The following is a 25,532-nucleotide window of genomic DNA, read 5'->3' as shown; positions in this document are numbered from 1 at the left end:
TAAAGATTGTCTAAGTCATATTTATATCTACAAATACAAAAAACCTGGAGATAAGAAATGAGAAATGGCATCTTACATGTGATTTACACCACAAGATAAAAACCTCAGCTACCATACGGAAGAGTTCATCAGAATCGGCATCTGGTTTCTTGAGCCAATTTGGTCTGAAAATAAATATAAGAGATGTTTACAATAAGAATTAATTGCATGTAAATATTACTACAGTATATGAAGTGGAGGGGCACTCAAGCTTTCTAAGTGCTAATACAGCTTCTCTTTATGTGGACCATGAATCACTCTTCCCTCAGGCCTGGTCTGCACTAGACCAGGCAGGTCAGATTAAGGAATGCCATCCAGCTATGCATTTTGCATAGTTTGATTCGATTTACCTTAAGCCTAGCCTCCACAGCATCTACACTGTGGGAGGCTGCCGGGAGCACACGTCCCTGTTGGCTTCCCTTACTCCTCAGAAAATGAGGAGCACACAGGCAGGGGCTGCCCTCAGAGTTTGATTTGGGGGGTCTACAATAGACTCAGCTAAATCAAACAGTAGAAGATTGACCTACGGAGAGTCAGTCTTCTCCATAGTGTAGACAAGTCCTTGAAGCGTAAAGGGTTTAATTTAACTCTGGAAAGAACCTTTAACTGCACTGAAAGTTGGTTCATGGCCTAAATGATCATGTGCTTTATAAACTACATGGAAAATCACCCATTTCAACTAAAGAAAAGTTGAGTATTTCTGATGTAAGCTTCAGATGGTTTTGTTAAAAACAATAACGCAGACTTCACATTCAAATAATCTGCCCTGATTGTCTTTGCAGCTGGATGGGTTCATTGACTCCGTGATATTCACTTGTTCATTAAAATACCATGCACTGGTATTTCAAAATCTTTTTCTTCTATGTACTTTATTATTTTGATCATTCTCTACTTTTCACCAAAAACATTAGAACAAGATTCTGGATCTTCACATGCCAAAACTGGTACTGCGGAAGATTATTTACAATGCACTAAAGAGAAAATTTTTGTAGAAAAGATCAATAAAGAAGAGCAATTTGTTTAGGATGCTAGAGTATTTACATAACAACACAGGCTACGTCTAGACTACAGGGTTTTTTCAAAAAAAGAGGCCTTTTTTCAAAAAAACCTTCACCTGCATCTAGACTGCTGCCGCGTTCTTTCAAAATTAAATCGAAAGAATGCGGCATTTTTTTCAACAGCGGTAAACCTCATTTTATGAGGAAGAATGCCTTTTTTTTGAATGAACCAAAATACAGGACTATGTAGCACTTTAAAGACTAACAAGATGGTTTATTAGAGGATGAGCTTTCGTGGGCCAGACCCACTTCCTCAGATCAAATAGTGGAAGAAAATAGTCACAACCATATATACCAAAGGATACAATTAAAAAAAAGAACACATATGAAAAGGACAAATCACATTTCAGAACAGGAGGGGGATGCGGGGGCGGGGGGGAGAAAGGTAAATGTCTGTGAGTTCTTTCCAAAAAAGGCGTTCTTGACCGCAAACAGGGCTTTTTCAAAAGAGAGCATCCAGATTACCTGGGTGCGCTCTTTCGAAAAAGTGGATCGCTTTTTGAAAAAGTTGTGTCTGTCTAGATGATCTCTTTAAAAAAAAGTTTTTTCAAAAGATTCTTTCAAAAAAGCTACTTTCAAAAGAAGCATATAGTATAGACGTACCCACAGTGTTTGGTTCATGGATTAACAGGGCTGGTCTGCACTTAAAATTTGGGTTGACCTAGCTATGTTGCTTAGGACTAAAACATTTGCCTGATGTAGTTCTAAGCCCCCCCCCCCCCCCCACGGATGCAGGTAGACGAATGGGAGAATTCCATCGAGGTAGATTTCATACAGAGACAGAAAGCCCTTTTCAATTGATATGGGAAGCATTTGCACTACAGTGACTGTGCCCCTGTAGCATAGACTTATCTACAGATAGCAAGGTCAGAAAGGGACCATTTGTGATCATTTAGTCTTACTGCCTATATAACATAAGCCAGAGAACTGCTCTAAAACAGTTTCTTTTGAACAGAAGCATCTCTCTTAAAAACACAATCAATTCAATCCTGATATAAAAATTGCCAGAGATGGAGAATGGCTGGGAGCCTGTATGTCTCTATTACCACTGTAGAATGCCCTAGGAGAAACCAGAGAAGATAAACCAAAAAAAAAAAAAGTTTATTCTCTGCACTAGAAATAGTTCTAGCAAAAGGAAGGCAGTACAAAAATGGCTCATGGCTTATTTATGATTAATGGTTTGGAAATACTCTCTTGGAACGTTTCATTCAGAGGATAATGCCCAAACAGCAAAACTGTGACTGGGAGCCTATTTCAAGCATGCAACTTCTCCAAGGGCAGAATATCACCTTCTGTGCTTCCAAACTTTATTTCAGATTTTAGTTTGCATAACTGCTGACTGTGCACATTCAACTGCTCTCCAGGAATAGATTTTTCAGTAGGTTGCATTTCTAGGAACAATAGCAGTATAGCCAGGGCTAGCAGCCCTACCTTTTAATAAGTTTGCCTAATTCTTCCCATTTTTAGACCCTGTTTTCAGTTGGTTATAATTTTGTCAAACCTTAACAATTCAGGCTGCTGGGTGTCTGACTCATGCTGATTTTTTTGCCAAGACAGAAACTTCAGACAAAACAGTTCCAGCCATTTCTGAGAATGAGGTTAAGAGAAAATATATTGTTTTGTCCATGAAAAATAATGCTGGTGATCTTTGCTTGGAATAAATCTAATCCCAAATTTTGGAGCAGGGATTTGAAAGTTGGCAGGGATGAAAATTCAACCAAATTTGGCCAAACTATAAATCTCTGGAAAATCAGTTTGAACAGGTTGGCTGTGTCTAGACTGGCCAGTTTTTCCGGAAAATCAGCCGCTTTTCCGGAAAAACTTGCCAGCTATCTACACTGGCCGCTTGAATTTCCGCAAAAGCACTGACTTCCTACTGTAAGAAATCAGTGCTTCTTGCGGAAATACTATGCTGCTCCCATTTGGGCAAAAGTCCTTTTGCGCAAAAGGGCCAGTGTAGACAGCTCCGATTTGTTTTCTGCAAAAAAGCCCCGATCACGAAAATGGCGATCAGGGCTTTTTTGCGGAAAAGCGCGTCTAGATTGGCACGGACGCTTTTCCGCAAAAAGTGCTTTTGTGGAAAAGCGTCCGTGCCAATCTAGATGCTCTGTTCTGAAAATGCTTTTAACGGAAAACTTTTCCGTTAAAAGCATTTCCAGAAAATCATGCCAATCTAGACGGAGCCGTTCAGTAAATATTTCTTGGACAATGGCTGTTAAAATCTCAGACGATCATCATCAATGAGGATGCTTGAGACTCTCACTGCTCTTAGTGCTGACCAGACAATGCATACTCCCTACAAAGCAACTCAACCTGGTCCATCCCCTCACAGCCCCTTGTGCTACCAGTTTGTCCACACATCACTCACATACTAGCTGAGCATTCTGCAGCCCAGAGGTGCAGGGCAGGAGCAAAGCCTGATTTTCCTTGTAATGTCTGTTTCCAGGCGCCCTAGTCTGGGGGAGAACACTGGAACAGAGTTCCAGTCTGTCTCTCTTGTGCTCTCAGGGAGGTATCAAAGCAGTGATCTGAATGCAGAGGGGGGAAAGCTGGGGAAACAGTGGAGGGGAAATATTAGAATGGGACTATGAATCTAGTGAGGTTGAGACTGGAGATAGGGGTAATAGAAACTGCGATTGGAAGTGGTTAGCAAGAAAGCTTGGACTCACCAGGCAAGGACTTGAGCTTAATGGGAGATGGGGTGGTTAGGACTGAGAGGAAAGCCTACAAAAGGGATGTGTCAGGGGGAAGAGGAGGCTAGAACTGGTTGGATGAGCAGAATAAGATAGTCAAGGCAGAGTGGGACTGAATACCAGTGAAATAAAGTTACATGGAGAGATGGGTGGACGGGGAAATGACTGAGAGCCAGCTGGCTGGGGTGGACATTACTGAGATCAAACAAGAAGCAGGGTGGAAGGAGTGAATGAGACTGGTTGGACAAGGACACAGATTAGGAACCCTTTGGGAGAGTGGGATAGCAATGGGGAGAGACAGATCTCATAGGGAGCTGGGGAGTGGGAGAAAAACTAGGTCTAGCTTGGCACAGACACTAGGAAAGAGTGTGGGAGTGGTGCAAGGGGAAATTCAGAGGGGATGAAAAGCCCAGAGAATGAGACTGTGACTGGGAGCCAGTGAGACAGAGAGGAGGAAATAGGGAGAGGGAACTGGAACTAGCTGGGCAATGAAACTGGGACTTGTATGAACTGCCAGGGACTAAAGACTGAAACTAAGTAAACAAGGAGAATGGGATTGGGATAAAGAGCCAAGGGAAGAACAAGGATTGGAACAGGGATAGACTGGAAGGGATAAGGCAGAAAAGGGTAAAGTTTGGGGGATGGGTGGGATGAGTGATGACACATAGAAGAGTCTGTGCCCAGTAGTATGTGTGTCTCTCCACAGCCCAGAATATAACAAGATTTTGAGTTTCAGCATTTCTCTGATGTCAAGAGAGACAAGATCAGTAACCCCCCCTGGAAAAGTAGGTTTCAGCCCCATCTAGTGCTAGTTACACCATTAGATCAAGGGGCAGAGATGTGTGCAGTGGATCTTAGGTTCTAGTCCATGGATAGTCAATATGATGCCTTGGGATGGGATTTCTGGGGGCGGGGGTTCCATTTACTTTTTTAGAAATAGGAGACTATACACACAAAACTGCATTTATAATACTTTATTAAGGTTGAAAGGTGAAGTGCTCATAGTAAAAATCAAGTCACAAATTATGACGCAATCTTTAATTAAACGACGACATACTATTTTTTCCTCAGAAACCCTGCCTCATTCAGGGCACATGGTTGACATGGTCTGTGTAGTAAAGAATGCGTTTGTCCAACACCCTTTCTGTATTCAGGTGTGTTGTTAATTAGGCAAGGGATCACAAGAAGGGAAAGGACAATTCATCATGGTTAAAGTAGTTGAATGCTGTCTTGGAGAACTGGAGGTGTCCCTGCTTCTAACACAGACTCTATGTGATGCTAAGCAAACCACTTAAACTAGATTTATCACAAGTGGCCATTAACTGTTTGTTCTTCATTTTCTGGGTGTCCAAAATGAGATCCTGGGTTCTAATTTTAAAAGTGCTAAGCACTCACAATTGCAATACAGAATAATGGGAACTGTGCTTTTAATGTGCTATATAATGCTAACTATTGTGAAAAATCAGTTAGAAGTTGTTTCAATGTGGCATCCAAAATAAATGTATAATAATCTCTGCACCACTGCACCTCATCTGTAAAATGGGAATACTATTCTTCATCTCCCAGGAGATAAACTATTTAGTGTTTGTGAAGCAATCAGATACCATAGTGACAAGAGATAAGCAAGGCTCATTCACTGAGCACCATCTATCCTGCACAATAAGTAAGGCAGCGATTCTGAGGGAAAAATAGTATCTAATCATGTATTTAAAGCTGTATTGTAACATATATTCATAAGAGGATCAAAATTAAAGAAGGACAGACAGCCTTAATTCTTGCATTTCCTGACTTTTGAGATCTTGACTTTTCAACCTCAATAGTGCTCAACATAATTTCTGTGAGGATTCTTTGGATTGTCCAAAAGTATCTCTACTTCTATCTCTTCATTATCTTCTGTAAGATTTATTGTACCTTGTGAAAGTTAAAAACTTTTCAAATTGTCTTTGTGGTATTTTATTTTTAGACATCTTGCAAGTCAAAGAAAATAAGCTACTCTGTTCTAAAAGGGGAAAACCACACTCTGCTTTTAAATCCCAGCCTATCAAAGCACTTAAACATGTGCTTTACTTTAATCATATGAAAAGTCTCATGAACATCAATGGGACTGCTTTATGTGCTTCAAGTGAAGGGTAAGCTTACGTGTTCCCTTGGATCAGAGACTTAGAAGATAAAGCTTAGGACAGGGGACATTTTATCTAATATATATTGTGTTTGTCTGTCTGCGAGTCCCTTTGTTCAAGAACTCCTCCTAAACAGTAAGAGCCAGGGTCACCAAATTTGGTATGTAGCTTCCTCTTCTACTATCTTAAGCAAGGTCAGAGATGAGCTGTGCCATGACAACTGGAAGCCCCGGGAAAAGGACTGTTTTCCATAATACACAAAGGGAGGGGCTGTTGTTCGAAGGGATGCGATGTGAGGCAGCGAGCCTGCAGGGGACAGTTATCCTGCAGAGTGCCCAAGGGAGTGGCCAGTAGGGTTGGGGCTCTGCCATCTTGCGTACCAGCACACTGAATAAATAGGCCCCTCATCCCAAACCATTCCCCCCTCCTAGCCCTTGGCTGCAGCATGGGGGAGGGAGGGTGGAAGGAGAAAAAGATCCCTGGCAGTGAGAGGGTCCAGGGGCAGAAAAAAGGCCCCTGGTGGCTGATGGGGGAAGGAAACACCTCTGGTGGCCAAAGAGGAGTTGGGGGGAGAGAGGGGAAGAGATAAGAAAAGTCCTTGGTGGCTGGGGGGGAGGGGGAGGAGTAAAAGGAAGACACCTGGTGACCAGGGGATGCTTGGGGGAGAAAAAGGCCCCTGGAATCCAGGGGAGGCTGGGGGAAAAAGGAGACCCCTGATGGCCAGAGGGATTGGGGATAGAAAAAAAGCCTCTGGAGGATGAGACCCCACCTCACTCTTGCACCCTCCCTCCCTCTCTCAGCCTCCTGCACTCCCCCCTCCCCTGACATCCCCAATGCCCTGAAGGACCCCACACTGCCAGCCCCCTGCCCTTAAGGACCCAGGCAATGGCAGGTAAGTCTGTGAGTACTTTAAAAATAAAGAACTCCTGTCTATATCTGGTCTAATGTAACCATATCCATTTCTGGGAAACTATGAAGAGTTTCACTTTGCACTGATCATATTGTCCCTGAGATTTAATCTTTTTAGCTGAAATCCTTATCAGTAAAGTTTTATTTATAGGGTTGAGATTCTGTATCACTGATTTAAATTACTCTTGGCTATGTCTTTGCTCTGCCCTTATTTATCACTAGATTCTAAATTCCTCGGTTATATTACCCTCTGAATTTAAACTGTTATATGTACTGCACCCCTTTCCTGACCTTACTAAATATAGTAAGACTTGAGGTCAGTAATGTTCTTGTGTTCTATTTCTTATTGATTTTTCAGGAGGACTCTCCATTCTTCTTTGTGCCAGGTGTCAAAGCTATCCGAATTACTAGTTGTATACTTTTCCCGGCATTAGTTAAAATAATTTACAGATCCATAGAGTGCCCTTGACTTGACTGGGTTGGAAGCTTCCTATTTACTCTACTTTTTAGTCTTGAAACAATTTGCTTATCTTAGCCTTATTAGTTGGATTAAAATTCTATTTTTAACATACTTCCTAATGTATTTTTACTGTGAAGTCTGTGTATTAAATGTCTTATCAATAATTTCCTTTCTCTTAGCAGCAACTGACACACTTTTACCCAACTTGGATGACTTATGAGTCAAGGATCAATGCCCACCTTCTTTAGTCTAATGTAGCTATATTGTTATCTCTGGAATAATGTTTATAATGTTATGCAAGATTTACAGCTTCAGAATAATTCATCTGTCAGGAAGCAGGAGCCACAGGCCTAGGCTAGAACACTAATCTGCCTCTGTAAATTGCAAAGAGAGCTTTGCTGAGATGTCCAGTAATGTGGGATATGCTGCTATCAAAATAGAAATCATCAGTAAGAAATTTTCTAATTTCCATTCTGCAAGCCAGTGTCTCTCATAATTCCAGGCATCTCAGAAATAGTAAACAAGTTAAAAAAGACAGGGAGAGAGTTGGGAAATAAAAAATGTAGCAGGAAAGAATTACCCACCTTTCTGAGAGCTCACTTTCACCTGTATTATTTCTGAACCACTGCCAGTAGTATATTTGTGCCAAAGACCACCACATCCGAAGGAGACAGAAGATCCACTTTGTAGTGCTTAAGGAAGGTGTAAGTTATAAACAAAATGACCATTTTGCAAATTTGCAAAGTGGACACACTAAGTTTGTTCCATCCGTGAGGTTGTGAAGGATCTTACAGAGTTCACCTTGATGTCTTCTGGGACAGAGATAGGGTAATCTTACTGGTGATGGAGGAGTTGGAAGCTTTGAGTCCCTGGCATTTCACGTGGAAGGACACAAATAGGGGAGTCTGATCTTTTTGAGGATTCTGTATGCTTCAGACAGATGTCAGAAGAGCACTGAAAATCTACGGTATGTCATGACTTTTCAGTGGGACGTTGTAGTGTGGTATAGAAAGAAGGAAGCACCATCTCTTGGGAAGCATAGAAAGAGGAATTTACTTTAGGAAAAAAGAATTCTGGTATCCTGAACACCACCTTGTTTTTGTAGAACATGCAATGCAAAAGCTGAAGGATTGAGAAGTAATGGAGGAAATGATGAAGAGGGATATAATTGCATGGGAGCAAACCTGGAGGGTAGTCAGGTGGCAATGGGAGAAGTATAGAACAGTTTTTTGGAGAGGGGTGGGGTAGGAGGGATTGTTAGGGAGCTTGAAAACATTCCCCATGTAGACCCAGGCTGATCCCTAGCCTCTCCCATTCAGACACATCTGCCTCCGTTACCTTGTGTCCCCGTGTCCCCTTGTGTCCCTTCACCTCCTACACTGCCACTTTCTCCCTCCCCCACATCCTCATATGGCCACACCCCACTTCTATTCAGCTCCCAACTCAATGCTGTTACCTTATTAGATCTTGTGCCCCCATTCCAGACTGCCCCTCCCAGCCCTTCTTAACTACAGTCTATGTGACCTCAGCAGTCCTGAATGCCCCACACTCTCCATCTTCACCCCCATATCCTAGGCTTCTTCATTTGGCCCTGCAGGCAAAGTGCTATGAGAATTAAGGATGTTAACTAGCAGTTAATTGACTGTGAAGTTTATGTTCCCCTAAGGATGAGTGTGACTCTGTTCTTAAGACAGCCTGAACCTTCCTTTCCCTGTAATGACCACTAAAAAGACAGTGTTCATTGACAGATGGTATAGTGAGCTGGTGACAAAGGGTTCTAATGGGACTCATCAATCCTGCATACTAGACTGAGGTGTCAAGTGAGAGAAGGGGCAGAAAACATGAATGAGGCCCTTAAAGAATCTTACCACATTAGGATAGGAAAATACAGTATGGTCTTTGATGGGAATGCATTATGCTATTAGATGGACACATATGGAGCTGACAAAAAGTCTAGATTGTACCCTGGCTAGCAGATAGCCCGACAGTGCTGAAATAAGTATTGTGAAGGAAGACAGATGGTGCTAAGATCTGCAAACAGAAATTAAAAATCAGACTAGTTGTGGCTTTCCTGCTTTGGAACAGAACATTCTGAACTTCAGCTGAACAGCATCTTTGTCACCCAACTAGCATCCAAGCTGTCACACGTAAGGAGGTTGAATCTGGGTGCAGGGTCTGACTGTTACTCTGTGAGATGATATCAGGAAGGTGTTCAGTGGATGCACTGAAATGTCCAACAGATCCAAATACCAGAACTATCTGGCCCACGCAGAAGCTACCTTAATCATCACACTTATGCACTGCCTCCGTTTCTTCAGAAACACTGTATAATGGGAATTGGAAGAAAGGCATATATTAGTCCCAGTCTCCAGGGGATGAAAGAAATATCTGGTCAGGGAGTATGGATTGGAATCCCCCCTGGAACAAAATGTTTTGACACTTTTTGTCCTGGTGTGTGGCAAACCAGTCTACTTCTAGGAATCCCCACTTAAGAAAGATATTCTGTGGAATTTAATATCAGACAAACTAGTAGTTATTATTGAGAATTGTGTGCCAAGTTGCTCTGCCAAAGTATTCTGAAGACTGGGAAGATATAGAGCCACTGGTGTGATGTAATCTGGAATGCATCAACGTCAGTTGCACAACTTCCTGACCCAGTAGAGACTTGCTTCCCCTTGTCTTTTAACATAATGCATAGAGGTAGCATTATCTGTCAGCACTTGGATTGTGGATCCAGGGAGAAGAGGTAGGAATTGTCTGCCAAGTATGTTGCTCTAAGCTCTAAGAAATGTATGTAGATATAAAATTCCTGAGGGAAAAACAGACCCTGAATTTGAAGGTGATTTTGACAGGCCCTGCCAGACATCCCTGAGTGGAGATCTCTATCAGTAAGGTTTTGGCAGGCAGGAAGAGGTCACAGAAGTGTATTCCTTTACTCATAGGAACAGCATCTGTCTACCTGTTTTCACAAGGGAATGACTTGTTGCAGGACCATAACCACCATAGCCACCTGGTGTCTGATAGGAAGCTACACTGATTTCAGCCACCCTTACATGGACAGTACGTGAAGTTTGGCAAAATGTGTCATACATATGCATGAGGCCCTGTGTACAAGAATTATAAGGCATGTCCTTACTGATGTTTTTGGGTGCTACTGAAGTTGATTTGTTGAGGTTTACTATTGTTTGGAAGCTCTTTAAGACCTCTAAGATGCTGCTATGGATATTATGCTTTGAGTCAGAATTGGTGTGGGTTTTCCCTGTTGACTCTAAGGTCCAGCAAGGCAAGAGATTTTAAATTACTTGGACTGAGGCAGTTTTAGGAAAGCTCATTGCCTTAACCAAGTGAAATCACACTGTGGGCCAGTTATTTCTCCCCTTGCACTTTATGCTTTTCTTCACTTCCATCCTCCTGCCTCTCTAGGACCCCAGGTTGTACTATTTTACCTGTCTGGGATGACCTATACTGCTTATTTGAGGAGGGAGATTTCACTGTGGAAATGGCAGATGATGCAGGTTTTCTAGAATTTGACTGCACACCCCAGGATCAAACCATACAGCAATGGTTAGTCAGGTGTTTGGGAGCTCAGATCAAATCTCAGCTCACTAGGCCACTAATAAAGAGGAAGTGACAGATTACTGTGGCCCATCTCTGATGTGTGAGGAGGCCTTCATCAAGCTCTCAAGGAGTAGAGAATAATGCAGTCACTGCAGTTGTTATTTCTCAATGCCACAAGCAGTAAGAAGGAACTGAGGGACAGGTGGGTTTATTCTTTGCATTATACCTTCTGGTGGGTGGGTGTGCAAGGACACATAGGCTGCAGACACAGCTTTCACACTGTTGACCAAAAGATCCAACCTTGCATGCATGGAGTGCATCTGCACTAAGAGTTTAATCAGTGTGGGGATCACTCAAGGAACTATTTCTTAGCCAAACTAGACTTCTGTTTACATTTTGGGTATGTCTATACAGCAAAGAAAAATCGGTGGCAGATTCATGCTAGCGTACTCGGGATCGTGCAGCTTGGGCTGTGGGGCTGTTTCATTGCTATGTAGACTTCTGGGCTCAGGCTCCCATGCCAAGAGTCCCAGAGCCTGGGATCCAGCCTGAGCCCAGAAGTCCACATAGCAACAAAACAGATTTGCAGTCTGAGTCCTGTGAGCAGAGTTAGCTGGTACAAGCCAGCCACAGGTTTTCCTTTGCTGTGTAGACATATTCTTAGAAAGTAGGAAACATATTTAAAGGAAAAATGGTCTATGTACACATGGAAGATGTTTATACACCAATGGGAAAAAAACAAGGATCTTGCTTCTTTAGCCTTGTCTACATTATATTTTTAACAGCATTCACAGGTATACTTCTGGTGTGTATATCTTCATAATTCCACTGACTTCTATTGGACTATGCTGATTTGCACTAGCACAGGATCTGGTTTGAGCTACCAGGTTGAGCTACTTGACAGTGCCTGCTAAAGAAGTTTCATTTGCAAGACACCGAGGGTAGATTTTTCAAAACCACTAGTACATTAGGCACCCAAATCCCAATTTCAACAGTGATTTAGGCACTTAGGCTTTAAGTTCCATGGGTGCATATTTGCAGAGCAGAGATGTTCTTTTATTTAAACAAAACAAACAAACCAAACCCCATTATCACCAACAAGGTGGGAGGGAGTAATGCAAAAGCATTACTGGCAGGGCTGATATTACCAGCTATTAGTGAGGTTTTTGGACACTTCCTATTATAAGACCCTGTTTGTGGTTGTTCATATTTTACCAAACCTTAACCAATCAGGCTGCAATTTTCCATAGCACGTGTCTGCAGCAGGTTAAATTATTCTGTAAATGTCAGCAAGTTCCAAGAACTAGGCTAAGGACAAATAAGTTATTTTACAATTTTAAAAACAAAATCTGGTAACCTTTTCTTTGAGCACTTCTAGCTTCCTCATATTTGAAGCTGGAGCTTGTGCAACTTTAAGTTCGTCCCTTTATTTGTATGCAGTATGATACAGTCTTTAAGTACACGGTTACATACTATTTTTTCCTAACGACGCCCACCTTATTCAGTGCACAAAATATATCTGCTCTAGAGTTGAATAAGGATTATGTAGTGAAGTGCCATTTGTTCCAGAAGTTGGACGGTGTGTAATACAGTTGGCTAGATTTGTTTTTTAATTGAATGTTTTTTCATCAGAAAATGTGGATTCATCAACATTAAAATGCTTAGAAGGAAAATGACAATTCAGAATAAATTCCAGTGGAAACCAAGCAGATTTCTAAACTTGCCTGGCATTTTGCCTGTTCCTCAGTAGTGTATATTAATAAATCCAGAGGAGCCCAGGCACTGTTACCTCAGAGCTGGGATTCCCAGAGCTTCCAGGGTCCCTGAGCTGCCTAACTCCCAAGTCTCCTGGCAGCTTAGAGAACCTCAGGGAACACATACATGTCAAAACAAAATGTCATTTTGACCATTTCTAAAGTTATTTGCATTCCCACAGGACAATTCAAATATTTTGCTTTCATTCTGTTTTGGATTTTGTTTAATATCACAACTTTTTGCAGAGGAGGAATGCTGCTTTCCAGCCAGCCCTAGTGTGTGGTGAATGAAGCTTGGGATTCCAGAAACAAAAAAGTCACAGTCTTATGGTAAAAGTAGCTAAATGCTGCTCTGGAGAACTGCATTCTGTCCCTGCTTCTACCAAAGTCTTTGCATGTAATGCGAGGCAATCACTTAAGCCAAACTGTTAAGTGCATGTTCCTCATTTTCTGGGTACCTGACTTGAGACTGTGGAATCTGATTTATAGAATTGCTGCGCACTCACAGTTGCAACTAGTATATGCTATATAATGCCAAACAGTTCTGAAAAACCAGTTCCCTAAGTCACTCAATTCAGGCACCCAAAACGAGTGGAAACTCTTTACCTTAATCTATGCAAACCTCCAAGAGAATAAATGGGGATAAGGTTATTCCCTCTCCTCACAGGGAATACTTGTGTTGTGAATACTTGTGAAGCACTTAGAAATTATTATGATGAGAGTCAATTATCTTTGGAACAGATCTTGAATAGTGTACGGTAAATTAGCAGTGCCATACACTGAATAATGAAGAAAAAACAAAACATTGAAACGTTTCTCTTCATGTGAACACCATCCATCTTGTGCACTGAGTGAGTCATGGACCTATGAAAAATATAATATGTGATCATGTAAGCCTAAGAATACATATGCAAAAGGGATTAAATTAAACTTGCATAGGCTACCTTAATATTGGCAAGTGTAAACTTCTGGGTGCTTGATTTTCCAATTACAATAATCTCTGTCTCTCTCTCTCTTTTATATATATATATATATATATATATATATATATATATATATATATATATATATATATATATATATATAACCTTATATAAATAAGGTTTTCCTGCTGGACGACAGAATGTTCTTGCCAGGTGACAGAATGACATCATCACATAATAAGTGTCAATAGGCATCACCCCCATCAACTAATCTTGTCCCTGCTCTGGTGGGAAATGAAGGAGTTTGGGGGAGTGGAGGCAGGAAGCTCCAGCCGGGAGGGGAGCTCACAAGCAGGGATGAGAGCCATGGGCCCTTGCTGCAGCCCACTGGGGTGGGGAAAGAAGCAAGAGAGAGGATATTTGTCCCAAGAGAGTATGACAGCTATGGAGCCAGAATGTGAGGGAGTCCCCGTGTGAAGTGTGTGGCTGGAATCACCGCAGAGCACAGAGCCACAGCCCTGGAATGCCAGTGGAGCCGCCACTGTTCCTGAGGGGTCCAGAGATATCAGGATCTTGACATGGGCTTTTCTGTTTTGTTTTTTCTTTGCACAAGAGGAGGAATGAAGTCCGTCCCAGAGATGAAGAGGGGCAGGCTCCTGCTAATTCCACCTGCTGCCTCCTGCTGCCAAGGTCAGGGTGGCAGGGCTGCGGGATGGGGTTTTTGCGGATTTCCTCTCACAGCACTCCCTGCCTGCAGTCCCACTACACCAATTTGACTGCATGACTGCCTCATGAGTTCGCGTGGGCAGGCCTGGGGTGTGGGGGCAGGGAGTGAGGGGCAGCTGGGAAGCTGAAGAGGAAAAGCTGAAGAGGAGTACCGGTAGTTCGGAATAGGACCCTAGTCCGAACTACCTAGTTCGAGCCCCGTGTAGCCGCGCTACACGGGGTTCGAAGCAGCGGGGATTTAAAAATGGCGGCTCCCCGCTTATGCTAATGAAGCCCGGGAAATTCAAATCCCGGGCTTCATTAGCAAGTGCGGTATGCATACATTACCCCGCTAGTTCGAACTAGCGGGGTAGTGTAGACATACCCTGAGATTGATACATCATTGTCTTTAACTACTGTGGGATGCTGTTTTCCATCTGACATGAACAGTCTAAAAATGACACTCCCATTGTCTATTATTCCTGTTATAGTCCTAGAAAACAATTTAAAATTCAGAGACAAAATAAAGCAAATAGATTTTTACATAGGTGAAATTTTAAAGTACTGGTATGTCATGATAACAACTGAAGACCCATATGATATTCAAAGCTTTATGTATCAACATTCCAGTAAATTCATAGTACTCTTTATAAGCTTTCTTCTTGAACCATAGATTCAAAGTAAATTGATTTGTTGAATTATTACTACACTTTCTTACCTGTTGTTGTCTACATAACGTATCAGCATTGGGTAGAAAGCGTAGAGGTCTCGGCAAAGAACTGCAAATTCATCTAGAATGAGTAGCTCTGCTTCTTGGGTATCACTTTTACTGTCCGCTTTCAGTTGTTCTTCCTCCATCACTATCTTTATAGCTTTCTTCTTTAGTTTCTCCAGGGTTGGAATAAAGTGTGTTTTCAACAGATCAGGTCTTGCTTTGCTGATAATAGGCTGAGCAAAAACTATACATTGGGGGAAAAAATAATTCCTGATTGTTTTATTCTTGTAAATGCTAATGCTTTTTATTTCTATAATGCCTTGTCATGCAATGATCTCGGAATATATTATACCTGCTAACAAAGCATCACAAGAACTGTGAAAGGTAGCTGTTATATACAGAGATGCAATTGTGATGATATCTTATAATTGGGAATCTGGAATGTATGAATTATAATCCTAGATTTGTTAGTTAATCCAATTGTGGCCTTGAGTAAATGGGACCTCTTTTACTCCATCAAAATATCAATTTCTGTAAAACAGGAATGACAATACAAATACTCTCCCTTCTCAGAAATATTGTGAAGTTCAATTTGATAGCATCTGCAAAGCAATCTGAACATGAAAAAGCTACAGAAGTGCTAAGTGTTATTGTTATTTTCATCACTTTCACAGATGGGAAACAAAGAGACAGAGAAGATAAACTTGCTTAAGACACAATGCAGGTCTCTCTGTAGGCTCCCAGAGACCAGGCTGTAAACACTGCAAAATACTTCCTTCTTCGTTGAATATACACTCAGATCCTGTGAACACTGGGTTTTGCAATCAGTTGGTAAAGTTTTACTGATTTCAAAGGAGTTTCTCATGATTTGTGAGAAAGTGTTACCCACAGAGCTGCTTGAAAGGAGGTGCCCCCAGAGTTGAAAGGAAAATTTCTATAAAATGTAATAAAAATTATAACCTTTTTGTAGACTTTCTGAATCACCTAATGGAAAATTATATCCCTGCATTCTATAAAATGATTAAAAAATCCTGAAGAAGGAATAACATTATCTTTTAAATTCTGTAAGTTTTAGAGTAATAGATTAATACATACTAAATTCTTTGTGACTTTTCTGTAAGGTCAGTCTTACTAGCTATTCAAAATGTGGCATTTCTACTGAGATGGTCAATTAGGGCACCTTGATGTGGCATGGTCATCTGGAACTTAGACATCTAATTGGATTCTTCACAGCATATTTATTTTATGGCCATTTCCTGAATACTTTCTGTGTTTTTGCCTAGCTATGCTATAAGGAATTTGATTCATGGACAATATACTCCTATATATGTGTGTTGCACTGGGCTCATTATTGATGGCACTACATATACATAAAAAACCTTTTGAAAGATCAAAACTGCTTCCTCCTAGTTGTAATTATATTCTGAATTTCTTCCCATTATTAACTATTATGTATGATCATGTAACAGTAAATGGTATTAAATTAAATACTACTACAGTAGACTTCTGATAATCCGGAACCTATGGGACCTGGGTGGTCCCGGATTATCAAATATGCCGGACTATCAGGAGGTACTATAAGCTGGTTATATATATACTGTATACATTATATACTGTATATAAAGTGTTTTTAACCCTTTTTATTGTACATACTGTATACAGTATACTGTAATGTTTTAGTTTTTTAAGCCTTTTTTACCCTTTTTGTTCAGTTCAGCTGCTGCCGCTGTTACCTTGTGACTCATTTTTTTGCCAAAGCTCACTCACTAGGCTCTTGCCATTTTGATGCTGGACTATCAGGAGTGCTGGACTATTGGATGCCGGACTATTGGAGTTTTATTGTATTCCTATGGTGAAAGCAAATAGATGTAATTAATCTTTTAAAAATCATAGTTAGTATAACTACCTGCAATTCTCTTCATCCAAGATGCTTCATCTATTCCCAGGTTGTTGTTGATGATTTTCAGAATGTTTCCCAGAATGATGCTGAGTTGCTCAGAGGTTACCATTGTGCAGCAAGATCCAGCACTTTTAGGTATATTCTCAGATCCTTTTTCCCACCAGTAGGACAAATAGTTGCATAGCATGGGTAAAATAACCTCAATCACATGGGGCATTTCAGTGTACCTGGCTCCAGACTCTGCTAAATCATTAATTTCCTTCATTAATCCATCTAGCTGAGGGATTTCTGTACACATCTCTTGAACTGTATCTGGCATACCTAAAACTGCATATTGGGGTAGAAAACAAAAGTGTTATACTTAAAAAGGGTATTTGCACATGTGTATTCAAGGTCTAAATGGTTTAAAAACAAAGAATAAAGGGTTAATTAAAATAAGTAATTTAAGATTGAATTCTGTCCCTTCTGCTGTGCATAGCTGAGACAGGATTTGAGGGTCGGAAAGGACCCTCCCAAATGCCAGACTTTACTGAGGTAGATAAGTAGCTATGTGGTGGCGGTGGAGCTCTCTACAAGCTATAAGGGAGGATTCCTACCTTCACAGAGCTAGCTGCTGCCCAGCCCAGCTATATGGGCTAGAAGCAAAAGGACTGAAGATTTAGTCCATATTGCTGATCTACCATGTTATATATTCAAAGTGCTGGAGAAATAATAACTATACACAAACACTCCTGTGAATTATAATAATATTATCCCTATTTTACAGTTGGGAAAGAAAAGGCAGAGAGGTTAAGTGATATGCCCAGTGATCCAGTATCACAGCTGAGATTAGAACTAACTTGCTATTAGTTCCCAGATTCAATCTTCTTCACTAGACCTTGCTGCCACACTCCCACAAAAAGACAAGGTTAGGCAATTACATTTCAGGCAGAAACTTGAATGGAACAGCAACAGCTGAATATAACCAGTGAAAGAAAAATTAGTTTGTGGCTTTGAAACATGATCTGCATAGGATTGTCACAGTAAATCTTACCCCTCTCCTCATACTATTTCTGCCCAACCCTGGTCTGGACTCTAAAGAGAGGCTCGATTGGGGAACTTTGTATTTCCTGTTCCACCTCCATATATTAATCAGAGATCTGCCCTCTTTAACATCCTATTCACCAACTGACTATGCAGCCTATTTCATTGCCAAATATGCTAGAACAACTGGCCTGTCACCACTGTTACTGTTGTTACAGCTGTCAGGTAGGGAAGCTGTAGACCATGGGTTCCCAAACTGGGGGGCATGCCCCCTGGGGGGGGGGGTGTGAAGAAATTCGGGGGGAGGGGTGCGAGGCGATCCAGCCTCCCCCCACCATCAAGTTTTGCTGCCCCTGTCAGTGTTTTGGTTTATTTTTTCCTCAACAAGTTTTGCTGCTATTTTTGGGGGGAGGAGGCGGGCATGAGGGTTTTTCAAAAATCAAAAAGGGGGTGTGATGCCAAAAAGTTTGGGAACCACTGCTGTCAGTTGCATCCATGATAGGTTTGTTTGCTTTGGAAAGGTTGTGGTCTGAAGAGGAGAAAGAGCAATAGGAAACTGAGGGATTTTTGTTTGGGTACAGTCTAGATTTGACTGATTTATTTTGGCAGACAGCAAATATAATTGACTGAGGTAAAGAGAGTCAAAGCATGCCATAAGGGCCAGCTATGCTTTCAGGGATAATGGGACCCTATAAATGAAGTCAAACTAATCCCATTCTGTCAACCTAGTGGGACTGGGAATCCACATGGTTGGGGGTCAATGTCCATTACAAATTCTTTAACTACACGGAACAATAATACTGATGAAGTCCACAGAATGATTCCTTAATCCTAGACATAAATATTTTGTTTTCTGTTTTCACAGGCAAAACTTCATCCTCACCTCCTTCCCTCCAAAACCCATTATGCCTTGGATGCATTGAACCGGGTCAGACAATTGTGTCCCTCCTCAAATTTTGTAGTGCAAATATGCTCTTAGACCAACCCCTGAGTACAACAAAATACAGTTTTATCAAAAAGAATTCAAAACAATATTCAGAAAAACACGATAAGGGAAACTATGTCCACCCAGCTTCAACCACAGTTTAGCAAGGACACAAACAGTAAGCAATGCAAAAGCAGGAGAGTTATTTACTTAACCACACTTTTATTTTTCTCATTGTTTAGATTTCTTCCCACTATCTGAAGTGCAGCAAATGGCTTTTTATATTCTGAAGTACAGTACTTACTGGCTCGCTCTCTGGCAGTTTTTGTGTTGAAGACAGAGAGTGGGTTGTAACAGTTCAGAGAAGGTTCAAGGAATGCAACTGGAATAGCTGCAGCAAGGGATGCTAAGCACTCACCAAGTGCTGGACGCTGCCTATAAAGAAATAGGTAATTAATGTGATTTCAAAGGAAAACACTTTCTTAAAATTTCAGCACACGTTATACAGAATTATCAATTTTTATTCCAATTTTGTTTACCATTTTATCAAACTATGAATTTATTTGCTATTTTGGGGAAGATGGTGTGTTTCTCACATAAACATACCTACAGCATATAATAATGCACTGTGAGTTCAATAGGAAGATACAGCAGTATGAAAACCCAGTGTAAATGGCATTTCATATTAAAATAAGAATAAACCGTTCTTGAAGAGTTTATTATCCTGAAGCAAGGATATTATATTTGATTATTATAATTTTATTTCTTAAATCAGATTGCAAACTAAGGATTTTGAAAGATTTCAGACAAATATTGTGATTCATAGGGTATCTGTTGAATTGTACCACTTCCTGATACATTATTTCATAAGTCAGCTAAGCAGAAGTACATCCATTTAGAAGAAAAGTTTGCAATTACAATTGAAAGCAGAATTGATAAAGCTGATGTGTAAAGATCACACTTGCAGATAGTGGACACAATAAAATGAAGCACTGTTAACAAAATGTGCCAGTACCTGGCTCTTGTTAAGTAGATATTTGTATGAGTAGTAAGGTCCATTGTTGTCCACTAGAGATTATGAAAGGCTTCAAAATTACAAAATAAGCCTTCCATGTTTGTAGCATATAAATGGGAAAAAGGACCAGAGTTATAGAACATTTTACCAGCATCTATGGCTTTTTGCTGCCGTTTCCTTTATTTAATTTGATTTCTGCTGCCTCATCTTCTTTCCCCACCAAAGAGATATGCCCACAGCACACTCTTGCAGCTGAGGTTTATTATTAGCTACTTCAAGTGTGCCATAAAATGACCTTCCTCAAAATATTTAGATACATATTTTCCTCTTAGTATATACGAGAAAGAGACTAACTTCAGGAACACTAAAGAATAAGCCAATATTAATATGAATTACACTGACCTATCAAGAGAATTCTATGCCCAGGAATGTAACCATACAGCCTTACATGTCCAGAAGAGAGATATCCTCACATTTTCCACCCATATGGCAGCACATTGGGCTAGCTGCAAGACTTTCTGAAGACTTGCTAAAGAAATTATTTCTATCTTGTATTACAATAAATTAGGATCATCCAGTACAAAGAATTCTGGAACTCTGTCACATCAAGCAAGTGAAAGTCTATCAACAACTTCAACTTCTGAAATAGAGCACTCTTCCTCCGACTTCCCTTATTCCTCATACAATGAGGGTAACAGGAGTTGGAGTAAGACGTCCTCCAACGTAACAGTATTTTGATACTATTTCAAAATAACTGCCTGCTGTGTAGACGTGGACTAAATTATTTCACAGCTGCGGAATTATTATTTTGTAGATGCGGACTAAATAACACTTGCAGTGTAGACATACCCTAAGAGAGACATATGAAAATAAGCTTAAAGGTGGAAAAATGATCTTTTCTGGAAGCCATCCACAATCAAAATGAAGCTGTAATCAGTATTCCCTCTAAGATGTGCGGCAACACAGCTTTACAGGTGATTAATCAGTCCTGCCCAGTCAGAGACTCAGGGCTCTTTGCACAGAGCATAGAGAGAATGGGGCTTGTAATAGGTCTGATCACAAAATATGAAACATTCCTTTTGAATATAAATGAGGTGATAGTGCTCTCTTGCATGCTTATGCTGTCTTTGCTCTTCTGATCACAGGTGGCAGATGTTGTAGGTAGGGAGTGGATTTGCCTCCCCACATTGATTTGGAGCCCACCAGGGTAGATGGTGTTCAGTCGCGCTGCCTACTCAATGTTCTGGGATGGCCTGGAGTCCTGAATCTGAGGGCATGGCAACCATGCTAACCAGCTGTCCAAACACTGGGGTTGGGGGTGCAGAGACTGCACTATCTAGCCACCCACAGCACCAAAGCTGTGGCCAGGACTGTGGCCAGGCCATCAAGGGGCTCTGGGTGGTGAGGCTAATGTGCACCAGGGTTCAGGTCTCATCACTGGCTGTTTGGTGCTGGAGCTGTGAACCACAGGGAGGATGCTTTGAGCTCCTGTGCAGCAGGGAGCAAGAAGGAAAGGGAGAGAAGGGAGGGGAAAGGATGGAGCCTTGAGCATACCAGGTGGGACCAGGGCTAGCCTCACCTGGAGGCTGGGTCACGGGCCACCCATGCTTCTGATGCATGGAGATAATGCCAATATAGCATCAGAAGTCTATGTAGTTAGTCATCACATTTTAGAGATTCAGCTTCCAACTACAGATGGACCATAAACTGTGCACACAAATGACAGCATTTACATAGGCAATGAAAACCACATGTGTGTGCACAAATACAAGTGAGGGACAGGCTACTTTGTAAATCTGATCCTTAGTGTTCAACTATCATCAGCAAATTTAGATAAAAACGTGTGTATCTAACATGAGCATGTACCTACTCCATGTACAAACCCCATGTTTCTGTGCATAACTAGGGACTTGTGTGCACAGTTCTGCTAACCATACATGCAAATATCCCTTTGTACAGATTTTTAGACTGCAATTTAGATACCCAGGGCTAAATTCACTTCAGAGTTTGTGACTTTTGCTGGAGGGTGACAAAGAAGGGGGCAGAGAGGCACAAGGCACCTGCCATGTATTCTACATCAGTGACACTCTAAGAAACCAAATCAGCCTCACAATGAAGTTATAAAATTTTCTATATCACTCAGTCATTTCCAATTTTCAACAGATTTTATATACTTGTTTATTTGTTGTTACTTCAGTATGTTTATCTTAAAGACATTTGTTCTCTGCCAGTTCTACTAGCAGCAAAGATCTAAAAAGGTATTTTATCATAATCAATGGGTGCAGAATGTTCAGATTAATAGTGAAATAATATTTTTGAAAACTTGGGGTGTGTCTAGACTACATGCCTCCTTCGACGGAGGCATGTAGATTAGCCAGATCGGAAGAGGGAAATGAAGCCGCGATTAAAATAATCGCGGCTTCATTTAAATTTAAATGGCTGCCCCGATCTGCCGATCAGCTGTTTGTCGGCAGATCGGGGGAGTCTGGACGCGATGCCCCGACAAAGAAGCCTTTCTTCATCGACACAGGTAAGCCTGGTTTCACGAGGCTTACCTGTGTCGATGAAGAAAGGCTTCTTTGTCGGGGCATCGCGTCCAGACTCCCCCGATCTGCCGACAAACAGCTGATCGGCAGATCGGGGCAGCCATTTAAATTTAAATGAAGCCGCGATTATTTTAATCGCGGCTTCATTTCCCTCTTCCGATCTGGCTAATCTACATGCCTCCGTCGAAGGAGGCATGTAGTCTAGACACACCCTTAGTGATTACACACTCTGCAAATGAGAAACATTGTTTCAACATATGACATTAGGACAAATTGCCTCATAAAATCCAATATCCATAAATATTAAAAGATACTCTCTGACACTCAGTTGGGTGGACTACAAATATACATAGATTTAATTTCCAATCAATTTACAGTTAAAGGGCCAATATGGGCAAGGACTGAGGAAAAAAAAAAGCTTTAGCAGCAGGCCAGCAACTTTCCAGATAATCATTTCTATTGTGTTTCAAGAAATCACATCTCTAAGGCTATGTCTACATAGCAGCATTATTTCAGAATAATTGACATTATTCCAAAATATGTCTACACTACTAGCAGTTATTTCGACAATGTCAAAATAATGTAGAGCTGGAGGACTTCTTACTCTGACTCCTGTATCCCTCATTTTACAAGGAGTAAGGGAAGTCGGAGGAGGAATGCTCACTCTTAGACTTCCTGCTGTGTAGACAGCTCTAAAAGCCAAAATAAGCTATTTCAACTTAAGCTAAGCAATTGACTTAGCTCAAGATGCATAGATTATTTTGGTTTTAGCCCTGCTGTGCAGACGTGCCCTAAGAGAAGGGAATTACACTTCCTGAATGGTCTGTATTATGGACTGCATGTTACAAGAGTTTTTTTTTTTAAATTAGTAGCCTGCACCTCCCATCTAGCCATAAAAGAAAAGGAAAACTGCTTGGATCTGCTTGTGCCCTCCAGGTTGAGAGCCCACAGCCGAGGAATAATGGCATTGCGCAAGAGGGTTTTTGTTGCGCAGTAAGGAGCAGTGTAGACAGCTCCTTTTGGTGCAAGAGCCTCTTCTGCAAAATGGCAGCTCGTTAGATATGCAAATGAGGCTTGGCGATATTCCATGCTTAGCCTCATTTGCATATTTCTCGTGCAAGAAGCCGTGAATGTAGACATAGCCAAAGACTGCAAAACAAAGCTTCACAACACAATGTTTATCTATTTTTGTAGAGTCTTATTCTGAGACTCTACAAAAATACTAAAGCCTATTGTAGAAAGGCAGCTTTATATACTGCACACTGTATTTGCCTTCCTGAACTAGGGAAGTGCTGAATTCTGAAAAGACAAAAGTAGTAACCTACAACATAGTCTCTTGTTGCTTCACCACTCATCTTATTAAATGAGAGATAATAGTGAAAATGATCAGTGGAAGATTTTAGTTGCATGGAACCTAAAGGGAAATGGTGTAGGATGAGTTACCTTTTAAAAAATACATGCAACGATGGTAGAACCAGTATATGCATTGCTTAATATTACTGAACTATAGCATTACCAATAAAACTAAGTCTGGTGAGTCTAATACAACTACAGCTTTGCTATACTTGTGACTTACTATCTGGGATTTTGACTTACCACCTGCTCTTCAAGTGCCCACCAACAGATTGTAATATTTGGATTCAAGTTCCATTTAAGAATGAAGTTATGCAAATCTATATCCCTGATTTATCTGTTCTATTTCTCAGTGCAAGATGGTGACATTTTTGTAATAATTATTGTGTAAACAATTGGCAATAAAATGATCTTATATAACTGGAAAACATTAAAAATATTTATGTTGGTCTGAGTATTTTATATAACACTGTATATAAGAGACTATTCTCCTTAGAAGCTTACTAGTGATTCATCCTCTCCAGAGAATGACTTTAGTAACGCTCATATAAGGGGTTACATAAGATCAACCTACCTTTCTTCTTTTCAAATGTTCTCTACTTTTTATTGATTGATTTATCACAGAGTACATGTAAACATCCCTATTGTCAAGTGAATTCACTGCCCATAATAACCTATTTCTCTGCAATTTCTGTATTTGTTCTTGTCATCAATATTTTCTGGAGAGAGGCTTTTTCCTGATTATACAATATTATATATACATGAATAAAAATGAAAGAAAAAAATGCAGGACAATTTTAACATAAGGTCACTTTATCGCATAGTAAAAACTTAGTCGTTTTATTGGCAGGAAAGAAATGTAAAAGGTAGAAATAGAATACACATAAAATCCCCATATTAAAGATGTGTATTTCTGTTTATATCCTTTTTCTGATAAATAATATTATGAACCAATATCAGAAACAGAAACCCCAGAACATTTCAGAATAAAAAGGGTTTTGTAAGATTCAAAATTAGAATCCCAATCATTTTTCATAGTGAAGATTTTTTTTTAATTTAAAAAGGAAAATTGAAATAAAATCATATATAAATACTGAAAATTTAGTATGTTACTTTAACGTCTTTATACAGATGTGAAATCTTAATTTTTTTTATCTCACCCAAGTAGGAAAAATTGAGTCCATTTACAAAAATGAGAAATTTAGTAAAAATAATCTAAAGGCAAAAGTAAGGAAAATAGTATCCTTAGCCTGGAAGCTCCTTTAATGATATCATATGATAGCGTGAGAAGGCATGCATTAAGTTACAAGACACAAAAGATTATTCAAACCAAACAGCCTTACTTTTCATAAATGGAAATCCAATTAAAATAAAGCCAATGCAAGGGAGTACAAACAATGCAGGTAAAACAAAAAATAGAAATCAGAAGAACTAACAAGAAATTTTAAGAGCAAATAGCCAAGTATATAATAAAAATTATTTCAATATTTAAGAACCACTAAATCTGAGAATCTATGGGTTCAATGGACTATTAAGATGTAAAAGGAGCAACCATAGAGAGCAAATTATTTCTTTCAACAAAGGATGATGGGGCATAGGTGCCAATGCCATTGGTGCTATGGGGCTGGAACAAGGAAAAATAATGGGTGCTCATCCCCCCACTGGCAGCCCATGGATCTGCATCTCTCCCATCCTCCGAGTACCTTCTGCCCACCACAAATCAGCTGCTCAGAAGAATACAAAAGGTGCTAGGGAGGGAGAAGAAGTGGAGGTAGTGTAATGGGGAGAGAGTGTAATAGGATAGGGGGGGGTGAAGCAGGAATGTGAAGAGATGGG

At 40.5% G+C, this 25,532-nt stretch overlaps 1 protein-coding gene across 20 annotated transcripts in view; it reads right to left on the bottom strand.

The window, feature by feature from the left end:
- Positions 1–25,532, bottom strand: part of RYR3 (ryanodine receptor 3) — a 527,532-nt gene that overhangs the window by 86,652 nt on the left and 415,348 nt on the right. For all 20 annotated transcript variants that reach the window (XM_025189447.2, XM_075927046.1, XM_075927052.1 and 17 more), the window contains 4 exons: positions 19,087–19,217; positions 16,841–17,161; positions 14,938–15,178; positions 77–164 (listed from right to left, as the gene is read on the bottom strand). In XM_025189447.2, the coding sequence (XP_025045232.1) occupies positions 77–164; positions 14,938–15,178; positions 16,841–17,161; positions 19,087–19,217 (781 nt within the window). The remainder of the gene's footprint in view (positions 1–76; positions 165–14,937; positions 15,179–16,840; positions 17,162–19,086; positions 19,218–25,532) is intronic.

This window comes from Pelodiscus sinensis, chromosome 4 (assembly GCF_049634645.1).
Source record: "Pelodiscus sinensis isolate JC-2024 chromosome 4, ASM4963464v1, whole genome shotgun sequence".
Lineage (NCBI taxonomy): Eukaryota > Metazoa > Chordata > Testudines > Trionychidae > Pelodiscus > Pelodiscus sinensis.
The sequence above is the reverse complement of the archived record's forward strand: the minus strand, read 5'-3'. Positions and strand labels throughout refer to the sequence as shown.